This window comes from Rattus norvegicus, chromosome 2, assembly GCF_036323735.1.
Source record: "Rattus norvegicus strain BN/NHsdMcwi chromosome 2, GRCr8, whole genome shotgun sequence".
NCBI lineage: Eukaryota > Metazoa > Chordata > Mammalia > Rodentia > Muridae > Rattus > Rattus norvegicus.
In genome coordinates this window covers 27,485,102-27,505,101 of record NC_086020.1, presented here as the reverse complement: position 1 = coordinate 27,505,101, position 20,000 = coordinate 27,485,102, and the positions used below count along the sequence as shown (strand labels likewise).

At 44.5% G+C, this 20,000-nt stretch overlaps 1 protein-coding gene across 7 annotated transcripts in view; it reads right to left on the bottom strand.

The window, feature by feature from the left end:
- Positions 1 to 20,000, bottom strand: part of Ap3b1 (adaptor related protein complex 3 subunit beta 1) — a 204,443-nt gene that overhangs the window by 30,582 nt on the left and 153,861 nt on the right. For 6 of the 7 annotated variants that reach the window (XM_063281703.1, XM_063281704.1, NM_001107646.1 and 3 more), the window contains 2 exons: positions 4,888 to 5,119; positions 753 to 837 (listed from right to left, as the gene is read on the bottom strand). In XM_063281703.1, coding sequence (XP_063137773.1) covers positions 753 to 837; positions 4,888 to 5,119 — 317 coding nt within the window. Of the gene's footprint in view, positions 1 to 752; positions 838 to 4,887; positions 5,120 to 5,309; positions 18,196 to 20,000 lie in introns of those variants that run through there. The other variant, XM_063281705.1, reaches the window with a different exon arrangement.

The window sequence follows — 20,000 nt, the reverse complement described above, 5'->3', positions numbered from 1 at the left end:
ACGTTTTGGTCCTGACTTGCAAAATTTAAATCCTGACAAATTCTATCTTAAACTGGCTAAAACTGAGATACATAAAATACCTCATATTTAAAAACAAACAAACAAACAAACAAACAAACAAACAAGTAACTTTCACTTAAAAAACAAGATAGACCCTACATCAGAAAACAAAACAAGGATGGCGGTTCTGAGCCGCCCTTGGTTTGCTCTGGCTTCCCAATGGCCTCAGGGTCCATCAGCGTCTACACACCCTACAGGAGCAGAAGTCTGAGTCTAGAAGGACTCCAATAACTCGCGGTTATGACATTTCAGTCAACTTTGTAAATGTCCTCAAGCGCTTTTCAAAAGTAACATAAAAGGAGGAAAATGTTTTAGAAAAGGCTCAGAATCAGTGATATTCTACTCAAGAAACTCACTGTGTCTCAAAATGACAGCCTGTCCTAGAAGATGCCTGCCCTGAGCTACTCAGTGATATTATCAAACTGTTCATTTCTCCTGGATTTTCTAAAATTATATTATTAAAATTAAAAAAAAAAAACCCTAGTAATAGCCTTTTTTGCCTGGTACACTGTCTAGGCAGGCATCTCAGAAATACTAAGAACGCCCACGCAGTACACAGCGCGTGAGTACCAGCGTGTCCATGGTAGTATACATGTGTGCGTAAACGCTTTGTCTTACAGAAAAGGCGTCTGAAAGACCACTTTCCATCCTTAGTCCTATACAGACAATACAAGCAGAGCAACTGAACTTACCACAGCTGAAAACTGGCCGTCTGTGTAGAATCACAGAAGTCAATACCCATCGAGACAGTAACGGATCCCTCAGGCTCCAGAGACTCTAAGAAAGAGGGTAATTTACACATTAAAACATGGAGGACAGGAGAAAGCGGTAAGGGAACCACTGAATGAACACTCAGGCCATTCATGCCAAAGACAGACTTAATTACCACTCTGAGGAGAGGTGCACTAAGAATATTAAAGGGAATTACCAACTCACGACGGTAACTCTGAGAACTCGGCGCTGGACACACATCTATGGGTTTGAGACTCTCCCTTATTCTTAGAGTTCACTGTTTAAGCTACTCCATCAGTGGTGGGTTTCACAGCATTCTCGTGGATCACGTCATATAGGGGCTCATCTAACTGCCTTCCCCTTGCAGCTGTGCCTCCACCTCAATCCTTCCAACAGTCCTCTCTCCTGTTTCTATGTCACATGAATTCCACTACTATTAATGTCCTCAGCATTCCCTGGTGTGGTTATTTGACTGAGAATGGTCCCCATAGGCTCTCATACTTGAATACCTTGTCTCTTCTTGGTAGAACTATTTGGGAAGGATTAGGAGGTGTGTCCCTGGGACTGAGACTTGGTTTCAAAAGCCCATGCCATCATTACCGTTAGCCCTTTCTCTCTTTCTGCCCCTACCTTAATGTGGGGATGAGATGTGAATTCCCAGCCCCACTGCCTGCCCATCTGCTACCATGCTCCCTGCCACGATGGTCATGGAGTCTACTATCCTCTGGTACTGTGAACCCCAAATTAAATGTTGTGTTTTATAGATGCTTTGGTTGTGGGACCTTAGCACAGTAACAGAAAATCAACCAAGACAGTTCTTAAGAAATCTTCCCACCAATGTCCCTTTTCTGTCATGATCTATAATCAAAATCAATCTCAATCTCTCTCTCTCTCTCTCTCATATGCAACCACACACACACACACACACACACACACACACACACACACACACACAAGCAACCACACACATGCATGCTCACAAAATATCAAGTCTTCGACCATCTTTTCTAGAAAGCTGCACACTATCATAGCACCGATTAAGGCTGTTCTCTTCTCACAGAGTAAGGCTACTCTTCTCTCCTTCCCGTGCAGAAGACGGAGCCCAGGTAAGAAGGAACTCTACTTCTGAGCCATAGCCCAGTCATCCTTTACTGAATCCCTAACGCCATTTTCTGTACTATAAACACCAAGGTTTGGTCTTCTTTCTATCCTACATCCCAGAGGTTAGCAATTCTGTCACCTCCCGAGCACGACTGCATTCCTAAGTTATATCCTTCGCCTTGTACATATTGCTAGTGTCCTGACACTGCTCGACTCTGCTTTGAGTGTTAGGATAATGAGCCTGAGGCTTAGTGCTGTGCTAATTCTGGAGGACAGTGCATGATCAATGGCATGTTTTACTACGTGAATGCTTCAAGAACAAAATGATCAGCATAAAATCATTCATATAATGGATTTTATAATACTTGGACACTGTTTCTGAACTTGCTGTTGTACACTGGAAATGGTCTAATGTGAATCCTTATTGCCCTCCCCCCAACCCCCACATCAATCCTTTGTCTTCTTAATGTCTTTGGAAAACTAGGCAAATAATATTCCTATGGGAAATCCAGCTCCCTGCTAAAAGAAGGGCAAATCCAGAGATGTTAGGGCAGTATATAACAGACTGCAGACCAGGAATACTATCAGAGATGTTGGGGCAGTATATAACAGACTGCAGACCAGGAATACTATCAGAGATGTTGGGGCAGTATATAACAGACTGCAGACCAGGAATACTATCAGAGATGTTGGGGCAGTATATAACAGACTGCAGACCAGGAATACTATCAGAGATGTTGGGGCAGTATATAACAGACTGCAGACCAGGAATACTATCAGAGATGTTGGGGCAGTATATAACAGACTGCAGACCAGGAATACTATCAGAGATGTTGGGGCAGTATATAACAGACTGCAGACCAGGAATACTATCAGAGATGTTGGGGCAGTATATAACAGACTGCAGATTAGGAATACTATTTCTGACCCTTTAAGATGGGCACACATTTAATGAATAAAACATCTCAAGTCCCTTTTATTTTTCACAAAAACATGAAAACACAATTTGTGGTTTTGTGTCCGTGAGATGATTTTCGAGGGTGATTAGATACATTGCACACTGTAACTGGCTGTAATCTATTGTGGTAGGGTCTGGGTCGTGTTACACACATGGAAAAAAACTCTATCTTAAAAGCATCCAATCAATGCTCCCAAAATGAATGAAATATTGTAGCCATAAGAATTTTCCTCAGAACAAAATGCGTACAAGTAGTACTAAGGCAACGGTGTTCATATTTTAATGCCAAATTAACGTCACACTATGAAATTTATTGTATTTATTTCTTCTATTCTACATAGGCCAATAAAAGGTCAACTCATCAACTCATTATGCCGGCCAAAGGAAGCATTAATACTGTTCTACTGTTTTAACCTTTGGATAACATTTCCAGCCCAGACAACCCATACATCAGCTACTCGACACTGCTTAACTAAACTAATTTTTAAACTAGGTAAAAGGGCTAGATTGCAAGCAGTGAAAAGAAAAAAGATCACAAATTGGTATATTCTGTAATTCCTTGGCAATATATCAAATAATGCAAATTAATCCAGTAAAAATTAGAATAGAGTACACTGTTTAAGTTCTCTTAATTATCAAGTATGAAATCCTAGTATTCAGTAACTCTGCGTTACTTTGGTTGCTTATGAAAGTCTACTAGACTTTACACTAGAAGCTGTCATTTCTCTTGTAAAATAATATTACACACACAAAGCATGGTGTCTCACAAAGCCAGGGCTGGGATAGGGAAAACCAGAACAGCCATGCACAGTTAAGTGAGGAGGGAAAACTCCCTGACTTCATCCTGCGCCAAGGCCTTTATTCCCTTCATATGTCAGAAAACAGAGCTGATATTTCAAGGCTACCACGCCAGAAATCTACTTCCCTTTCTGTTTCTTTTAGATAGAGTCCGAGTAGCTAAGAATGCCCTCGTATAACTGAAGGTAACCTTGAACTTCTGACCCTCCTGCCTCCACTTCAGGTAGGGTTTATGTGAGGCTGTTGGGGTCATAATCAGGGCTTCATACACACCCCAGATCACAAAACTCACACCATCCTTTCCAGAGATGTTCTGTCTGAAGCTTCTTCCAACTAATCCTTAAGATTGTGTTCACTCGTAAAAACAAAATGTTTTCTGAAAATACTTAAAACTGTCAAGGGTACAGCAGAAGGCCTGACCCTGTGCTGGGCATCTGGGCAGGGCATGTGTGGGAGCTGTAGGCCCAGTGAAGCTGCCTCCTGCATGCGGGACAGGGGCCGCTGCCACTGCACCTTGTACTTCATGCAAAGAGAAGCAAGGTTCCCCTTCTGTGTTTTGAGCATGGACACATCTTGACTGTAAATGGCGGTAACAGATCAAGGATATTTAAAGCCACAGGTAACTATGAGCACACAGCAAAGGATGTTCAGTATCCTGTGTGTGAACAGGAGGACACATGGGGTTGGGGATTTAGCTCAGCGGTAGAACGCTTGCCTAGCGAGCGCAAGGCCCTGGGTTCGGTTCCCAGCTCCGAAAAAAAAAAAAGACACACACAGGAGGACAATAGAACGTATTCATCCTGGGACTCTTTACTTCTCAATTCATGGATGTAGAAGGAACATGAAAGGGTCTGGAGCCATGAGAGGCACTATGTTCAAAAAGACAGACTCTTTACGTTACCTACGAAGAGGTGGGGGAGAAAGCTGAGCAGCAGGGGTGAGGGGAGGTGATGCAGACAGGGCAGACCCGCCCCTCATCATACCAGGGTTCTGACACTGAGACCCGATTCACTAAGGGAGAAGAAACACTTGTTTGATGTGATAGATTCAGGTTTTAAAAAGTGGCTGGGAATATTGTCCAGGGGTAGGATCCTGGGGAAGACCCAGTCACCCACCAACACACACACACTGGGCACTCTCACAGGTAGTAGATGATTCTGTATTTTATCTTGTTCGAAAACTCTGCTTTAACAGTGAAAGTGTTTAGCAAGCGAGGTTCCAGTAAGACTTGGCATTACCTATGGGATGGAAGACGTGCATCTGCACGCCCACAGCAAGCTTCTTCCCGCCTACGTGGATGTTCTCTATCTTCCCATCGGAAGTATTGGTCAGGGTTATCTGTACAGAGACCATCTTGTCACCGAAGATGCAAGGCTGTCTTGGGAAGCAGTAGTGGGCAGCCAGTCCTTTCCCACGCATGCGGTGAAGCAGCTCATGTGTTTTTGTGGGCACGAAGACAGGTGTACTGACCTGGGCACATGGGAGGACAACAGGAGTTGGTGAGAACGGTCACTACTGCTTTTAGAGAACAAGCCAATACTCACGCCATGTGCTTGCCCTAAGTTATTATGTAAAACAACATAAACGTTAGAAGATACCACACAGTCAGAAGAGGTGAAGTTATGGAGTGAATGCCTCAACGCAGCATTGACACTTTACTTTGCTGGGCAGTGGTGACACACACCTTTAATCCTAGTACTTGGGAGGCAGAGGCCCGCCTGGTCTACAGAGTGAGTTCCAGGACAGCCAGGGCTACACAGAGAAGCCTTGTCTCAGGAAAGTCAAACCATGCCTCCTCATCACTTCACTCTATTTCTGCAGGTGTACATTAAAATATTTTAGTAACAGAAAACAAGAATAACCAGTCATATAATACGTAACGTTTTTGGGAGCAAGGAGACAGGGTCTCAGTACACAGTGCAGGTTAGCTCAGATCTGGGATCGTCTGGTCTTGCTGTTGAGAGCTCCATGCCATGGCGGTCGGCCTCATGCCCTGAATATGTAAGCACTTTCCTCTTACAAGGAGTATATGAGTTTTGTTTTTACTCTTTAACCTAAACCGTCCATCTGTGACCCTCTTGGTGACTTTATAACTCCATTTGGAATTTTCCAGTTACTTTTCTTGGCTGTGTCAGTACATGACATCCCTACCAGTAACAGACATCACGTGCCTTCCCCTTCAATCCTGAACACTCACCCTCACAGCTTCTCACTGGGTAGCACAGGTTTGCCCAGAACCTGTAAGCCTTCTGCCCCAACCCCAAGTCCTGGGATTTTGGCATTCACCGTCTGTGGTCAGCCATGAGCACTTTTCCCTTGAGTGGAAGCACTGTGAACTCTAGCTTAAGCTGGCTTCCTCCTTTGGTTTACTGATTAAAACAACCTTCCCTACCATGATGACAACTGTTCACCGTCAACTGGAGGGGATTAGCCACCTGGGAGACACCTGGGCCAACTGAGGAAGGACACCTATCTGACTGGAGGAGCCCAGGCAAGCATTTCTGTCTACTGCCTGACCATAGACCCAGAAGCAGATCCTACCCAACCTTGCTGCCATGGTTTCCACCACGACAGACTTATGCTCTCACTACAAGAGCCAAAGAGATCTGTCTTCTTGAAAGTCTTTCTGTCCGGCAGTTTGTCACAGTACCAGCTAATACACCTACTTTGGGAGCAGATGGTCATCACTAAAATTCCTTCAGGGCTTTATTAGGAAACATCTCCTTATACTTCCATTGAATGCTGGATTTTAGAAAAGTTCTTTCCTTAACTGTACTAACTGGAATCACACACAGCAAATTAAAGAAAGAGGGAGAGAAAAAGAGAAAAGCTGTCTATTATAAAACCATGGGATAGGCATCTTTCCTTTCAAAATGTAAGTATTGTAGCACATCAGGCCTGCTACAAATAATTAACAATAAATAACTTTTAATAATTTTAAATTCAACAAAACATCATAAATATGAAATGATAAACTGCCTACTATTTACCATAAAACAGTATTCTATAAAAGGTAAACGAGGATCAGAATTTAAAGTAACCTTTGTAAAAATCTGCCAACCAATTTGCAACATATATTTAAAAAAAAAAAACCCAGCTACTTAAGTCCCAAATTTTGTTCAGCATTTTCTTCTCATTAAGCTGGTGCTCCATGTGACCTTTCTGATGACAGCAGCGAGTGGTCTGTCTTAGTTTTACTTTGGTTTCCTGCAGGGCTAAGGATCAAACACAGGACCTCAAAAACTGGTGAGCACAGTGTTCAAGTCTACGTGCTTCCTTTTCCACAGGGCAGTGGCAGACACAACTCTGGAAGCTCAGATAATGAAGTCACAAGTCTGGGCTCTTCCTGTGGTACCCAGCAAGATCGGATCTCAACACTAACTGTTTTTAAAGACTATTTTACTGGTTTTTAAAGACTATTTTATTTGAAGGACGTTAAACCCTGCTCTGAGCTCTCAGGTACTGTTTAGCACAGACCCGAACGCCCATGCTCAGTGTGAACACACTCCACGACAGAAGGGTGACCTTAACAGGACGGGCTTAGGTGCACAAGGGGCACCAGAGTTACAGCAACCAACCTGAGCACGAGCCTGCAGCTGACAAGTGGTATTTTCTAGCATTACCTGTTGATTCTCTCAGAGACTGAGCGTGTCACTTCTGACCTACGCTGTCTGACATGTGCTCATCATAGTCACTCAGGAGACGGTGACAAGGCAGTTTCGCTCGTGTGGAAGCTCATAAAGGCTGAGCTGCACACAGTATGGGAGCAAAAGCTGAGACTGTAACACAGAAGGGAGGGTGACTAGGAGGCTGGAGAGGAGCAGTGCCGCACGCTGCCGCAGTCAGCATCGTCAGTCGGCTTGGCACTCTGGGAAGGGGTGGACATCTTTAAGAGCGGGGTTCTTGGGAATATAGTTTTAGCAGCCATTTTCCTTTGAGTTCCATGCATGGATGAGTGACCTTAGGGCTTTCTAAGGACAGCATTACTTCAAGCACAAAGCAGTAATGACTAATCATTCACTTTCTCTGTCTCACATTCACTAACACACTTTGCTAACCAGGATACTAAGTACTCTAACACAAAGTGTTCAGAGAACTGAGTAAACTAATCAGTGTGATAAATGCCACAACAGAGGTAGCAGCACAGGCTCAGCACAGGCAGGCCTGACATCCTGGGGACAGGAGAGAACATAGCCACTTGAGTGAATGGAGCACGGCTGTGGCAGTGCCCTCTGCTTCCACAGTACCACGGCCTTCTGAGCCTACCATCCCTCAGCTGGTTAACTAGTCTTGGGTTTCTGATCCTAAGTCCCACCAAGCAGGTACCTGGGTTCAGTCTGCTGAAACACAGCAGGCAGAACCACTCCACTAGGGTGAGGTAGCACCATGTCTCTCCCCTGCTCCAACCCTCCAGTTCCTTGAAGAGTAAAAGCTAAACTCCTTACAGAGGCCCAGAAAAAGACCAAAGCTGTGTGTTCCTGATGACTTCACCCCTCTAACTCCTGACCCCACTGCTCACTCCTTCACCCCAACAGCCATACTTCCGCCATGTGCCCATGGCATTTGTCACCCCTTTACCTGGAAGGTCATGTCCTCACAGATCACCTGGGCTGGCTCTCAGGTGCCTCTGCTTTAAAGTCACCTTCCTAAAGAGGCTTAGCAGGATTTGTCTCCTCCCTATTTCCCTTGTCCTTTCCCACTGTCCCTTAATTCTGTGCTCCCTCTCCCCACCCCCCTCACTTCCTTCATTTTAACCCAGGTCTCTATGTAGCCATGGATGGCCTGGAACTTGCTTTGTAGACCAGGCTGGCACAGAGATCCATCTGCCTGCTTCTGCTTATAGAGTACTGGTACTAAAGGTGTGTACCACATGCCCAACACGTCATAGCAAAATATTTAATTATTACGTTTATTAGCTGGTTTCCCACTCGTTCTTTATTTTTTCTTTTTTTTTTTTTTCTTTTTTTCTTTTTTTCGGAGCTGGGGACCAAACCCAGGGCCTTGCACTTGCTAGGCAAGCGATCTACCACTGAGCTAAATCCCCAACCCCTCGTTCTTTATTTTAAAACATAATTTTACCCATTTTCATAACTCAAAGCATAATTTAACCATTTAAAATATTACAGCGTTTCTAGTAATCTGCGTCTAGCATTGGTTATAACTATACACAATTTGATGTTAAGTCTTCAAATACAGAAATTTCTTAAAAATATCACAGCCTACGGGAGCAGTGGGGGGAGCAGTGGGGGGGAGCAGTGGGGTCAGTATCAACATTTGTTAGTTTTGGGAAATGATTTAAGATTTCCGTTAAATATATTTCTATTATATATGCATATATATATAAAATAACATTATGAACAAAAGAAAAAAACTACTTCTAAACGTGTACACAAAGAACAATTTATTGACGAGAAGTTCTATGAAAAAAACATTAGAAACATATAGATTCAGGTAAGAAATGATTTTAATAAACCTGTACTACCCAAGACAGGATTAAAAAACAGTGCTGGCAAACACTAGTTTTTTTAATGATGTATTTATTTTTATTTTATGTGCACTGGTATTTTGCCGACATACCTGTTTAAGAGCCCTGGAACTGGAGTTGCTGACGGTTGGGAGCCACCATGTTGGGGGTGGGCATTGTGCCCTGAACTGGGGCCCTTTGGAGAAGCACCTAGTGCTCTTAACCGCTAAGCCATCTCTCCAGCCCTGAAAATGCTGGTCTTGATTTTGTAATGACGAATGTTCTAAAAGGTCAATGTTCGCTGTATTCTAAGCAGATGACATGGCCACCCTCACTGGGATTCCCGAGGACATAACTAGCTCACCGGCTGCAGTGACATGACAGTGCAAAGCTTCCGCAGACGGAGGAGAACAAAAGCATCCAGTCCCGTGAGACGATGCCCACAAATCTCCCCCAGCATAAAATAATAAAAGTGTAAATAATGAAAGTCGTTCGTGTGCCTTTAGATGGTTTGTGAGAATAAGCAATCAATTCGGCAGCCACAACATTATTTCTAAAGGAAATCTATGTGGCTCATGACGCCTGTAGACGCACAGAGACAAAGCACACATATTTTATCAGTTTATTACAGTAAGCAAATAAGCGTGGAGTGAGAGCACATAACTGTCTACTTAGCGCTTACTGAAACATTTATAAGAGCTGTTATCCCCTAATAACAGACAGACAGCGTGCGGGTCTAGAGACGAGAAAAGCTTCATATTTTTTAACACTTCACTAAAAAGTAACTGAAGAGTGTAAAATGAAAAAATACTCTGTGCAGTTAGCAGGTAATGGACCATATTATCAACTCAGCTTAGATTTATAGGGTACAAACTAGTTACTAATAGTTATTTTATGACATAGCATGTCTGCTTTTTCTTGAGATTATTAAGATTAAAGTTGTAAAACTTCTTTTGAACATAGCTGTTCAAAATGATTGAATTATAAAATCTGAAATGAGACTTGAAAATAAAACACGGAGTATCCGGTGAGCGACTGGAGGAAGGCTGCTCCAGCTGTGGCGTTACTATTTCAGAGATGACATTTCCACATAAAGCTTTATGAAAACGGTGTTTTCCAGCCTTTTATGCTTTAATCTGTATTTAGTTACACAATCATCTTTAAGTATTATCAATCTGTTCTGTTTTCAAATTTCAAAAACACGAAGAGAGGTAATACATAAACTGTGGTCCCCGTCGGTCTTCTCTCGCTCAGCTTACTGCAGTGCCTGTTTAGATCAGCCTGACAGAGCAATGCGGTAAGGAACTGCCTGTCAGTAGAGGTGAGCCGCAGCTTTAACATTAGCGCTTTTTAAACCAATTCGCTTCGATTGGTAAGAATTATACAGCAGAGAACCTCCATGTTGCTTTATTTACCAATAAATATAGACAGTGGGCTGGCTGTGTCTCCAGTCTGGGCGGAGTTTGCCTACCTGGACACAGAGTCAAAGAGACACACTGAAACCTTCCAGACAGCATCACTTCAAACTAAGGTTTGTTATCTTAAGAACAACTTCCTACGCTTATAAACCTGACTGATATAGAAAGTAATTGTGACAATTTCCAATATTTTGAGTAATGAGCACAGATTATGAAAAAAAGATACCACATGGTATCTTGCACCATTTGTAACTACAGTTCTAGGGGATCCAAAGCTTTCTTCTGACCACTGTGAGCACCAGGCATGTATGTGGTACACAGACATACGTTTGCAGGCAGGTCTGAACACAGTATGTACACTTGATGATTATTAGTGCATGCATGTAAACAGGCACCAGCAAGCAAGCCTTATTTGTGTGTGTCTTAACACTAAGAATAGTTCTAGTATTTTTAAATGGTTGTGAAATCATAATGACATTTTATGACACTAAAATTTGTAAAATTCTACTTTAGCATGTAAACCATTTATTAGAACACTCCCCCTTTTTCCCCTCTCTCAGGCTGTTTCTGTACCACACTGGCATCACGGATTGGCTATAGTCTACAAGGCTAAGGTAACCACTAGCTGAGGCAAAAGGCATCGGCTGAGATGATTGTGCATTCCTGGCCTGGGGTTTGTTTCTATGGTGTACTGCATTTCTGGATTTCTGCACTGTGAACCACCCTGCATCTCCAGGATGAAGACTCGCTAGTCATGCTGTCTGCTCTTGTTAATGTATTCCTCAACTGGGTCTGCAAATATTTTGTCAAGAAATTCCGCATCCACGTTCTTCAGAGAAATTGGTGGATAGATTTACTGCTCTTTCTTTACCTAGTTTTGGTATCAGGGTAACAGTGGCTTTGTTAAATGACATTTTCTGGTGCTTCTTCACCTTCTATTTTATGGAATAAGAAGACTTGAAAGTTTGATCAGGACTCAGCAGTTACTCTGGACCTAGACTTACTTACTTTTTCTTTTTCCCCGTTGGGAAGCTTGTTAATAGTTTCAACCTGCAATGGGTCTATTTAAGTCCTTTTATCTTCTGGCTTTAATTCTGGTGTCACATGACTTTAGATTCCTCCAGCTACGTTGTTACCGCTTAGCATTGCTTTGGCTACTCATGCGTGGTCTTTTGTGATTCCACTGGAATTATTGGATTTTTTTCTAAATCTATAGAGTATCACTGGAATTTTCCTCGGCACTGCATTAAATATGTAGATTAATTCTGGTAGCAGAGCAATCTCCAAAAAATTAATTCAGCCAATATAGGAGCATGGACGCTCTCTTCACTCTCTAGCATCCTCTTTGAATTCCTTTCTGTGCGTCCAAGTTCCACCCACCTCAGGGTACAGCACCGGGCAGGGGCTGGGTTTTGGGAAAGCACTGAGACACTGAGGCACAGAGACACCGCTCCAAGGGTGGGAAGGCACACTCTGGAGGGCGGGGCGCGTGGGGAACGCGGCTGTGGAGTTCTGACTCTTGGACATCCAGACATCCCTAGGAGTCTCTGAAGAGCTGAGAATGGAATCAGGGGACTTGCAGGCCAGAACAGTGTCTGGTCCAGTCTGGGGGTGGAGCTCTGTCTTGGCCCTGGGCGGGGGGGGGGGGGGGAGGGATTGTCCTTAGCTTGGTGAAGGTTGTAAGGGGGAGCTCAGAGGGCCCTTCTATGGGAGAAGAGCTGCTGCTCTGTTGGCAAATGCTTTCTTCACGGCTCTCCACAGTGGATCTTGAAGAAAGAGACAGTCCATGGTTCTAAACTGTTTACTGGTTGTTCATGGCGGCGGGAGACAGGTGTATATGGCCTTCTCAGGGTCTGACCCTGGATTAAATTCCTTTTGCAGGGAGGAATGTCTGGGAAGGGAAGCTTATTGACCAAGCCTTCAGGGCCTCTGGGTACCTCATTAGCACAGAGAATTCTGTTCTGGGCCAATGTGATTACAGGTCACATTTCCTTATGTGGGAAGTGTGGCATGTGTTCTAGGCCAGGAGTCTGGCAGGGAGCGGAGAGTCTCCCAAGTTTCAGGTGTGTACCCACCAAGTCTCCAGGTCTCAACCCGCTCTACCCACCAAGCTTCCTGGCATGGCTTTACTGTCCCCCACCCTTCTGCATCTTAAAATTTTCCTTATAGAGATCTTTCATATCCTTGGTTAAGTTTATTCCTAGGAACTTATGTTTGGGGACTACCATGAATGGGCTTTCCCCCACTCTTTCTCTGGTGGTCAATGTTGGTAAATATGAAGACCGCTGTGCTGCTGGGTCTGTGTCCTGTGCTTACAGATGTAAGAGTTTCCTCCTAGAGTTCTACAGTCTTACGTCATTCTTTTGTCCAACTTCTGTGGCTAAGCCTCCGAGCATTACATGGTGTAAGGAAGAGAGAATAGGCATCCTTGTCTCATTCTTGATTTTAGGAAAAGCTAAGAGTTTGTCCCCCACCCCCATTTCTCTTCTGATTTTCATCTTTTCTCTTGTCTATGCTATATAATGTTACTCTAGTGTTTCAACCTTTCTTTAAAACAAAAATCCCTTCTATTACTATCTGTATCATAAGTCCAGGTCAAAAGGCTTCTCTCAAAAGCAGGGCTTCAACTCCCTCCTCCAGCAGATGAGAACCAACACAGGGACCCACACAGGGCAATGTGCACAGCCTGAGAGACCTTGGAACACTCATTCCTAAATGGGATGTCTCCATCAAATCCCTCCCCTAGAACTCAGAGATCTCTGCAGAAGAGGGGGCGGAGAGACTGTAAGAACCAGAGGACATGGAGGACACCAAGAAAACAGTGTCTTCCTGACACAACAGACTGATGCACATAGGAATTCAGAGACGATGGCAGCAGGCACAGGGCCCGCACAGCTTCAAAGCCAGGCACTGAGAGAGTGAAGTAGACACGAGCTCCCGTCACTACACTAACCAAGGAGTTACCTCCAACTGACAACTGCTTGCAAAGGAAAAGTTAGTTTTCCCTATTGCAGTATCATGGGTTATATCAACCACACATAAAGGTAGGCCCCATGCCCAACACAAACAAACTCAGTAGTATCTTTGTAGATTGTTTTTGTCTCATACTGTGTTCTCTCTCTCTCTCTCCTTCCCTTCCTCCCTCCTTCCCTCTCTCCCTCCTCCCTCCCTCCATCCCTCAGTCTGTTTTCTAAAGAAAGAGAAACAAAATGTAGGGTTGGATGGGTGGGGAACGCCTAAGAGATGAGGGAGTGAGGGAGGGGAATGAAAACAAATTATTTTCAGTTAAAAAAAGAAAGGACTCTGAAGACAGGACACTGCCCTTGGACACTACAAAGTTTCTCAAATTCTAATGACCTTGACAGGACACTGGCAATGACCTCTTCCTGTCTTTCAGGGTTGTCTTAAATTTAGGCTAATCAACATCTGAAATGTTTAATATGAAGTAATGTCTGAAGGAGTAAAGGAACCGAGGAACATGGATCTCATCTAGATAATGCCTAAGGGATAGGGAAGACACTTAGCCCACGTACACAGGCATATTTATTTGAAACAATAGATCGCACCAAGATGTCTTACTCAGTGACCGGGCAGAATGTAAAGAGTTCCTGTACATTATGTGTGCCAGGCTGAGGTACCACAGGCTACTGAGAAATTCCTGACACTGAGCAAGGATGGGAAATGGGTTCTCAGATCCCAAGACAGAAACAGAGACAACCACCTACATATGATCGTGAACACACTCTTACTGATTTGTGGGAAAACATTTAAAGTCTCTCACAGACAGAGAATTGGTTTACAGTATGGGGGCCGTAGGTTCTTTGGAGTCCAAGTCTGAAGCCATTTGAGGACCTGACCCCTGTGCAGATTTCTATCAATTTATTTTCCTGTGTTAATGCTGTCCGTAGTTACCTGAGAAGTTCACTCAGTGCGTTTGCTCGCACTCGTCCCTCCCCAGCCTCTTCCCACACCCCATCTACCCAACTCTATTCCCATCAGTCTATCCCCCCCCAACCCCATTACAGCCAGTTTATGCTGGCCAGCTATCCCTGAAGATGAAGCTTACAGGAGTCACACCACTAAATAAAACAGGCTTTCCCTCAGCCAGCAGCTGTTAAGGTCGACGGCTTCCCAACCAGGTTAGTTTCCGCTTCCCACTCTCCACTCTGGCGTTCTGCCTGCCTTGAGCTTGTGCAAGTCTTGAGCATGACGCCATACTCCTCAGAGTTCCTATGTTCCCTATCTGTGTTCCTGCTTCCTTAAAGTCGTTGACCACGTGTGGCTTTTATAATCTTTCTCCCCCATCTTCTGTGAAGATCCGAGAGCCTTGATGGAGAAGACTTGCATGTCCCAGGTCTCTGACTAGCTGTGGGTCTCTGTGTTAGCTACCATCTAGTGCACCTGCGCATGTCCACCTTCATCATTTCAGTTGTGGAATTTTACACTTATGCTAATTGGAAAATAACCCTTCCTATTTGGGCATTTTTAGAAGACCAAGTCAGAGTGCCGCCATTACAGGAGTGTGCTGCAGCAGTGGCTCACGCCTTTAACCCAGCACTCCAGAGAGGCAGACACAGAGCTCAGCGAGTTTGAGGCTAGCCTGATCTACATAAAAATCCCACATCACCCACAACTACACAGAGAGTTCCTGTCATGAATAAGTAAACAAATGAATGAATGAACAAACAGTGAGTGAAGGTGAGCAGGACAGCAGTTAGGGCTCGGGTATTAGTACCGATGCCAAGCGTCACAACCCCCTAGGCTTCTCCACCTTTCTTCTCTACACAAGGGGACTAATTCTGCACATCCTGCCTGGCTCACCCTGCTGTTATGAGGGCTGAGTGAGATGGCGTATGTGTAATTGATTTTTAAGCTCTGCAAAGAAGTTCAATAAATGGCATTTGGGGATTATTAGTAAACCGAGTTTTCAGTCATGTTGAAACAGCAGTCTGTCAGATGACAAAGGGTCACGAGGTTAAAAGTACACATCAAAAAAGCTGAATCATCATTGGAAAAAGGCTTTTATAACAATATTGCTGTATTTATTGATAGTGCCGTCCGAAGGCCTTTAAAAAAGCAATCCCTACCCCCATGTCCTTTCCCTCTCAGTCAGCAGTGGCTGAAGAGACTGTCTCTAAAAGGTTTCTAAATGATGTTGATGTTAAAATATATAGGATCGCCATTTAACAGCCTTTTAAAGAGCAGTCCGAGCACCATCTTTGTTAGCAATGAAGGGAGGTAGGGACTGTTTTTTCAAAGGCTTTTAGAGGATGCTGTTAAAAGAATATATAGTGACATCATTTAAGAGCCTTTTAAATAACATCCTCCCCCCCTCCCAATTGTAATGCCCTTGGCTTTCATTTATTTTGTACTATGAGCTGAAAATGGACAAGCAACAGATTACTGGCTATATAGCAGTGTCTGTGGATGGGGGTGATGCACTGCTTTTAAGAAGGCTGGTGTCCAGAAATAAATCCAACTCTTCAAGAGCAAAGTTCTGTGTCTACACAGGATGGTGCCCACCCTCTGATCACTGAGCTCTTTGATTGTCTCCTCTGAAAGCTTGCTGGACAAGCTACCTTACAAACAGGAGCAGAGTGGCAACCCAACCAGTCCAAGAATTCCTAGGGTATGAATGCAGCCCATGCCACTGCTCCCTAGTTAGTGCTCCATCCGTGTAAGGCTAACCCAACTCTCAGCTCCTGTTCTGCTGCTCTGAGTGCCCAGCTGCCGCGCTCTGATGGGAGGCAGTGTTCACTCAGGCTACGCACCAGACTCAGTTATGAGGGAAGGCAGCATGAAGCCTGACAGACAGTGGGCTCTGAGACAGGTCAGCCACGATGAACCCTCTCACATAACAACACGAAACAGTATTAGCCAAGAATGCAAGATATGAAATAATTTCATACTTCTTGTTGCTCTGGGTCTTCTCTGAGAAGAATCATTTCATTTTAAGAACCATATTTAAGGGGTTGGGGATTTAGCTCAGTGGTAGAGCGCTTGCCTAGCAAGCACAAGGCCCTGGGTTCAGTCCCCAGCTCCGAAAAAAAAAAAAAAAAAAAAAAGAACCATATTTAATAGATCAATAACACTCTGAGGAAGGTTTAAAAAGAAAACTCAAAGTACAGCTCCCAAGCACAGAACACTTCAGACATAGAACTGGACGCCTTCACTTTTTATCCAGTCTTGCACAAGGAATTCACTCAGTTCTGATTTGCTACAATCACAGTGAGCCATCTCTTACTTGGCATCCAACCTTTCACATCTCACTAAGTTAAACACCTACTACCACCGAGAACACACAGGCCAGGGGCAGGCCAGGCCTGCCACAGCTCAGGCATCCATTTTGACTTCAGTATTCAATGTAGGTATCATGTAACTTTTTGCATATTCTTTTTTTTTCTTTTCTTTTTTTTCTGGAGCTGGGGACTGAACCCAGGGCCTTGTGCTTGCTAGACAAGTGCTCTACCACTGAGCTAAATCCCCAACCCCTCATTTTACATATTCTTATGCCCCAGGTAATTAACAATGTGCTAAGCCTGAATAATACAATTTCTTTACATGTTTTAGCCCTTTTCCAAAACATAAATAACTTATTTCTCTGAGGCCTTAAAAGCAAAAATGAGCTAGTTATGTAATGTGTTTTTTCCTAGAAGCCTATTGTAATTCTGATGCTGTTACATGTTAATAGTTTCTTACACATCAAGAAAACAGCACTAGGAAGAGGTGAAAATTAATTTGCTGTGAAATTTTCAAAAAACTTGAGAGGATCTGGTAGAGGAGTGGATGGATCGGACAGGAGACCCTATAGCAAGGGCTGCACCTGAACCTCAGATGTCAAAGAGGACGGATTGCTGTGTGTGGCCTTTAGTGGCGTCTAAGAAATTGGAGCTGTCTCTGGCAGGTGGAACAGCAGAAAGGGCTACGGACCCCATCTTTCCTACATCTCCAAGAACAGAGCCGTGCTAATTTTTTAGTTTAGGTCCATGAGACCCATTTCGGGCCCCTGAAGGTCCGAGGACTATACAGTACGTCTGTGGGGCTAGAGACGGCTCGGCAGTTACCAGTACCTGAGGTTTCCGCAGGAGCCGTGGGTTCGGTCTCTTGCACCCATGTGGTGGCTCGCCATCATTGCTAACTCTAGTTCCATGGCCTCCACTGCCCTCGGACGGCCCCGCAGGCACTGCACATATGCGACACATACATCCAGGCAAAACACATAAACTAGCATTCAAAGCCAGTGAGCCTGCATTGCTTTAAGCCATCTGTGGAAACACCCCTCATCAGTAAGAAGCTAGGTCTCTGAACCTCCCGCTGTGCTTCCTTGCAGCATGAGGTCTAGAGAAGGAAGGGTGGGGCACAAACGACCAACTGACCGGACCGCAGAAAGCTCTGCTCCGGAGGCAGCAGTCTTGCCCCTGCAGTGCTGAATTCAGTGGTGGCATCAGCAACTTCCACAGACACTGAATGGCGTGAAGGGCTCTCAGCCTGGACATGTTTGCCTAAGGGTTGTTGGTTTTAAAAGGATCCCTGCCCCAGCAGCTAGCTTCTCGCTTTAATAGATCCCAGGAGTTGACTGTGATGCTTCTGTGGTTAACTGGCAGGCACTGGGAATAAAGGATGACCTGTCTCAAGGTCACTTCAGGTGGCAGGGCTGAGTCCTTCTGGAAGAAACGAGTGCAGAATGGGATTACCCTTAGATTACTCTAGCAGCAGTAATAAGCATTGGTGAACTACAGCACAGGTAGATGTGGGGACAGGAAGGAAAACACAAATGTAAGGCACTGTGGATGGGAAAGAAACAGGGATGCTGCAGCAGGGCTGGAAGCCAGTGGGTAGGTATTACCAAGAACATGAACTGCCCTGAAGAAACTTCCTAAAAGGCACCTGTGCTAGAGACATCTCTTCCTGAAACAGTAACAATACAAGGTCTGATGTTTAGCTGGGTGGCGGTGGCACAGGCCTTTAATCCTGGCACATGGGAGGCTGAGGCAGGCAGATTTCTGAGATCATCTGGTCTACGGAGTGAGTTCCAGGACAGCCAGGCATACACGGAGAAACCCTGCCTTGAGAAAAACAAAACAAACAAACAAAACAAGAAAAGCACCACCAATAAAAAAAAGTCTGCTGTTCCAAAAGGTGAAGGCCACGTGAGTCTCTGAACACAGGTTCTGATCATCCTGCAGCTCTCTGGGTCTGTCACCATGACAACTCTAGGGAGGAGCAACACAGGGGTGTCTGTGAGAGCTTAAGCAGGAAGTCTAGTCATCATCACCCAATATTCGACAAATGCTACTGAGGAAAGGTGCCAACTTAGGGGACAGAAACCTGTGTGGACAGGATGGCAAACGTGACTCAGTAGGAACTCCACACAGGTGAATGATGCCAGAAAAGGCATTTGCTCTATCTGAGCTTCTTTCTACTACAGATAAAAGCAGGCTGACTTCCCCCTCCACATTGGGCAGCACTAGCCCTTCCACTTCCAGACCCTTTGTATGAAATCCTCTGCAGCTCAACTCCACTCTACCCCCTCCCTAGCTCACACGGTTTCTACTTCACAGGCGTGTAAGGCACGCCTGGAGACTGTGGCCATGCTCACTGACTCCCACAACTTAGGACTGCACATACAGGAGGAGGAAGACTATTGGGCACATTTACTTCCTGAGCCAGGGTCTCACTATGTTGCTCAGACAAGGCCCTGAACTCAAGATCCTCTGGTCTTAGCCTCCTGAATACCCAGGATTTCATGTGAGCCTCTGCACCTAGCTTCCAAGCACATTTATTAATAGAATCAATCAACTTTGAGAAAGAAAACTTTCATAAAGAAACCATAATCTCAAAAGTTTTGCTTGAAAGCAATAGAGAATCCACTCCAAGAGCCAAATCTGCTCCATACTGTATTCTATCCCAGCATCCTTAGCAAACTGGGAAGTGGATTCCCTGAGAAATCTAACACCGGCTCAGGTCAGCACACTGCCTCTTGACCTCCTCTGGCTGAGGGCTCTGAAGGAGGACAGAGGCTCCAGTCACAGGTGTGTAAGAACAGTCCCCTAGGAACACTGTACTCAGACTTAGAACATACATAAGCTCACTCAATGGGGGGAGGGACCTGCATCAGGATTTCTGTGTGCCTAGTTATCAAAATGTCGATGATTGATAGCCTTTTCTAGATATGTCTCATTCTTCAAAAAATTAGTTAAAGGGACATGATTCCTAGGGGAAACCTGCCATGCCAGATGCTAATCTCTGAGAGATCTTTTAAACTGTCTTACCTATTTAAACTATGCTGCCTATTTAAAATGGGCAACTCAGACTTGAGGAGGTTCTCATTCAAATAAAGTATGACAGACGATATAAAGCTAAGGTGACGGTGGCCGCTCCATCACATGCTCGCCCGAGAATGATGCTCTCATGAGTAAACACTTGGGGCAACCTTTGGACGCAAAAAAGGACAGTGATCTCAACATTT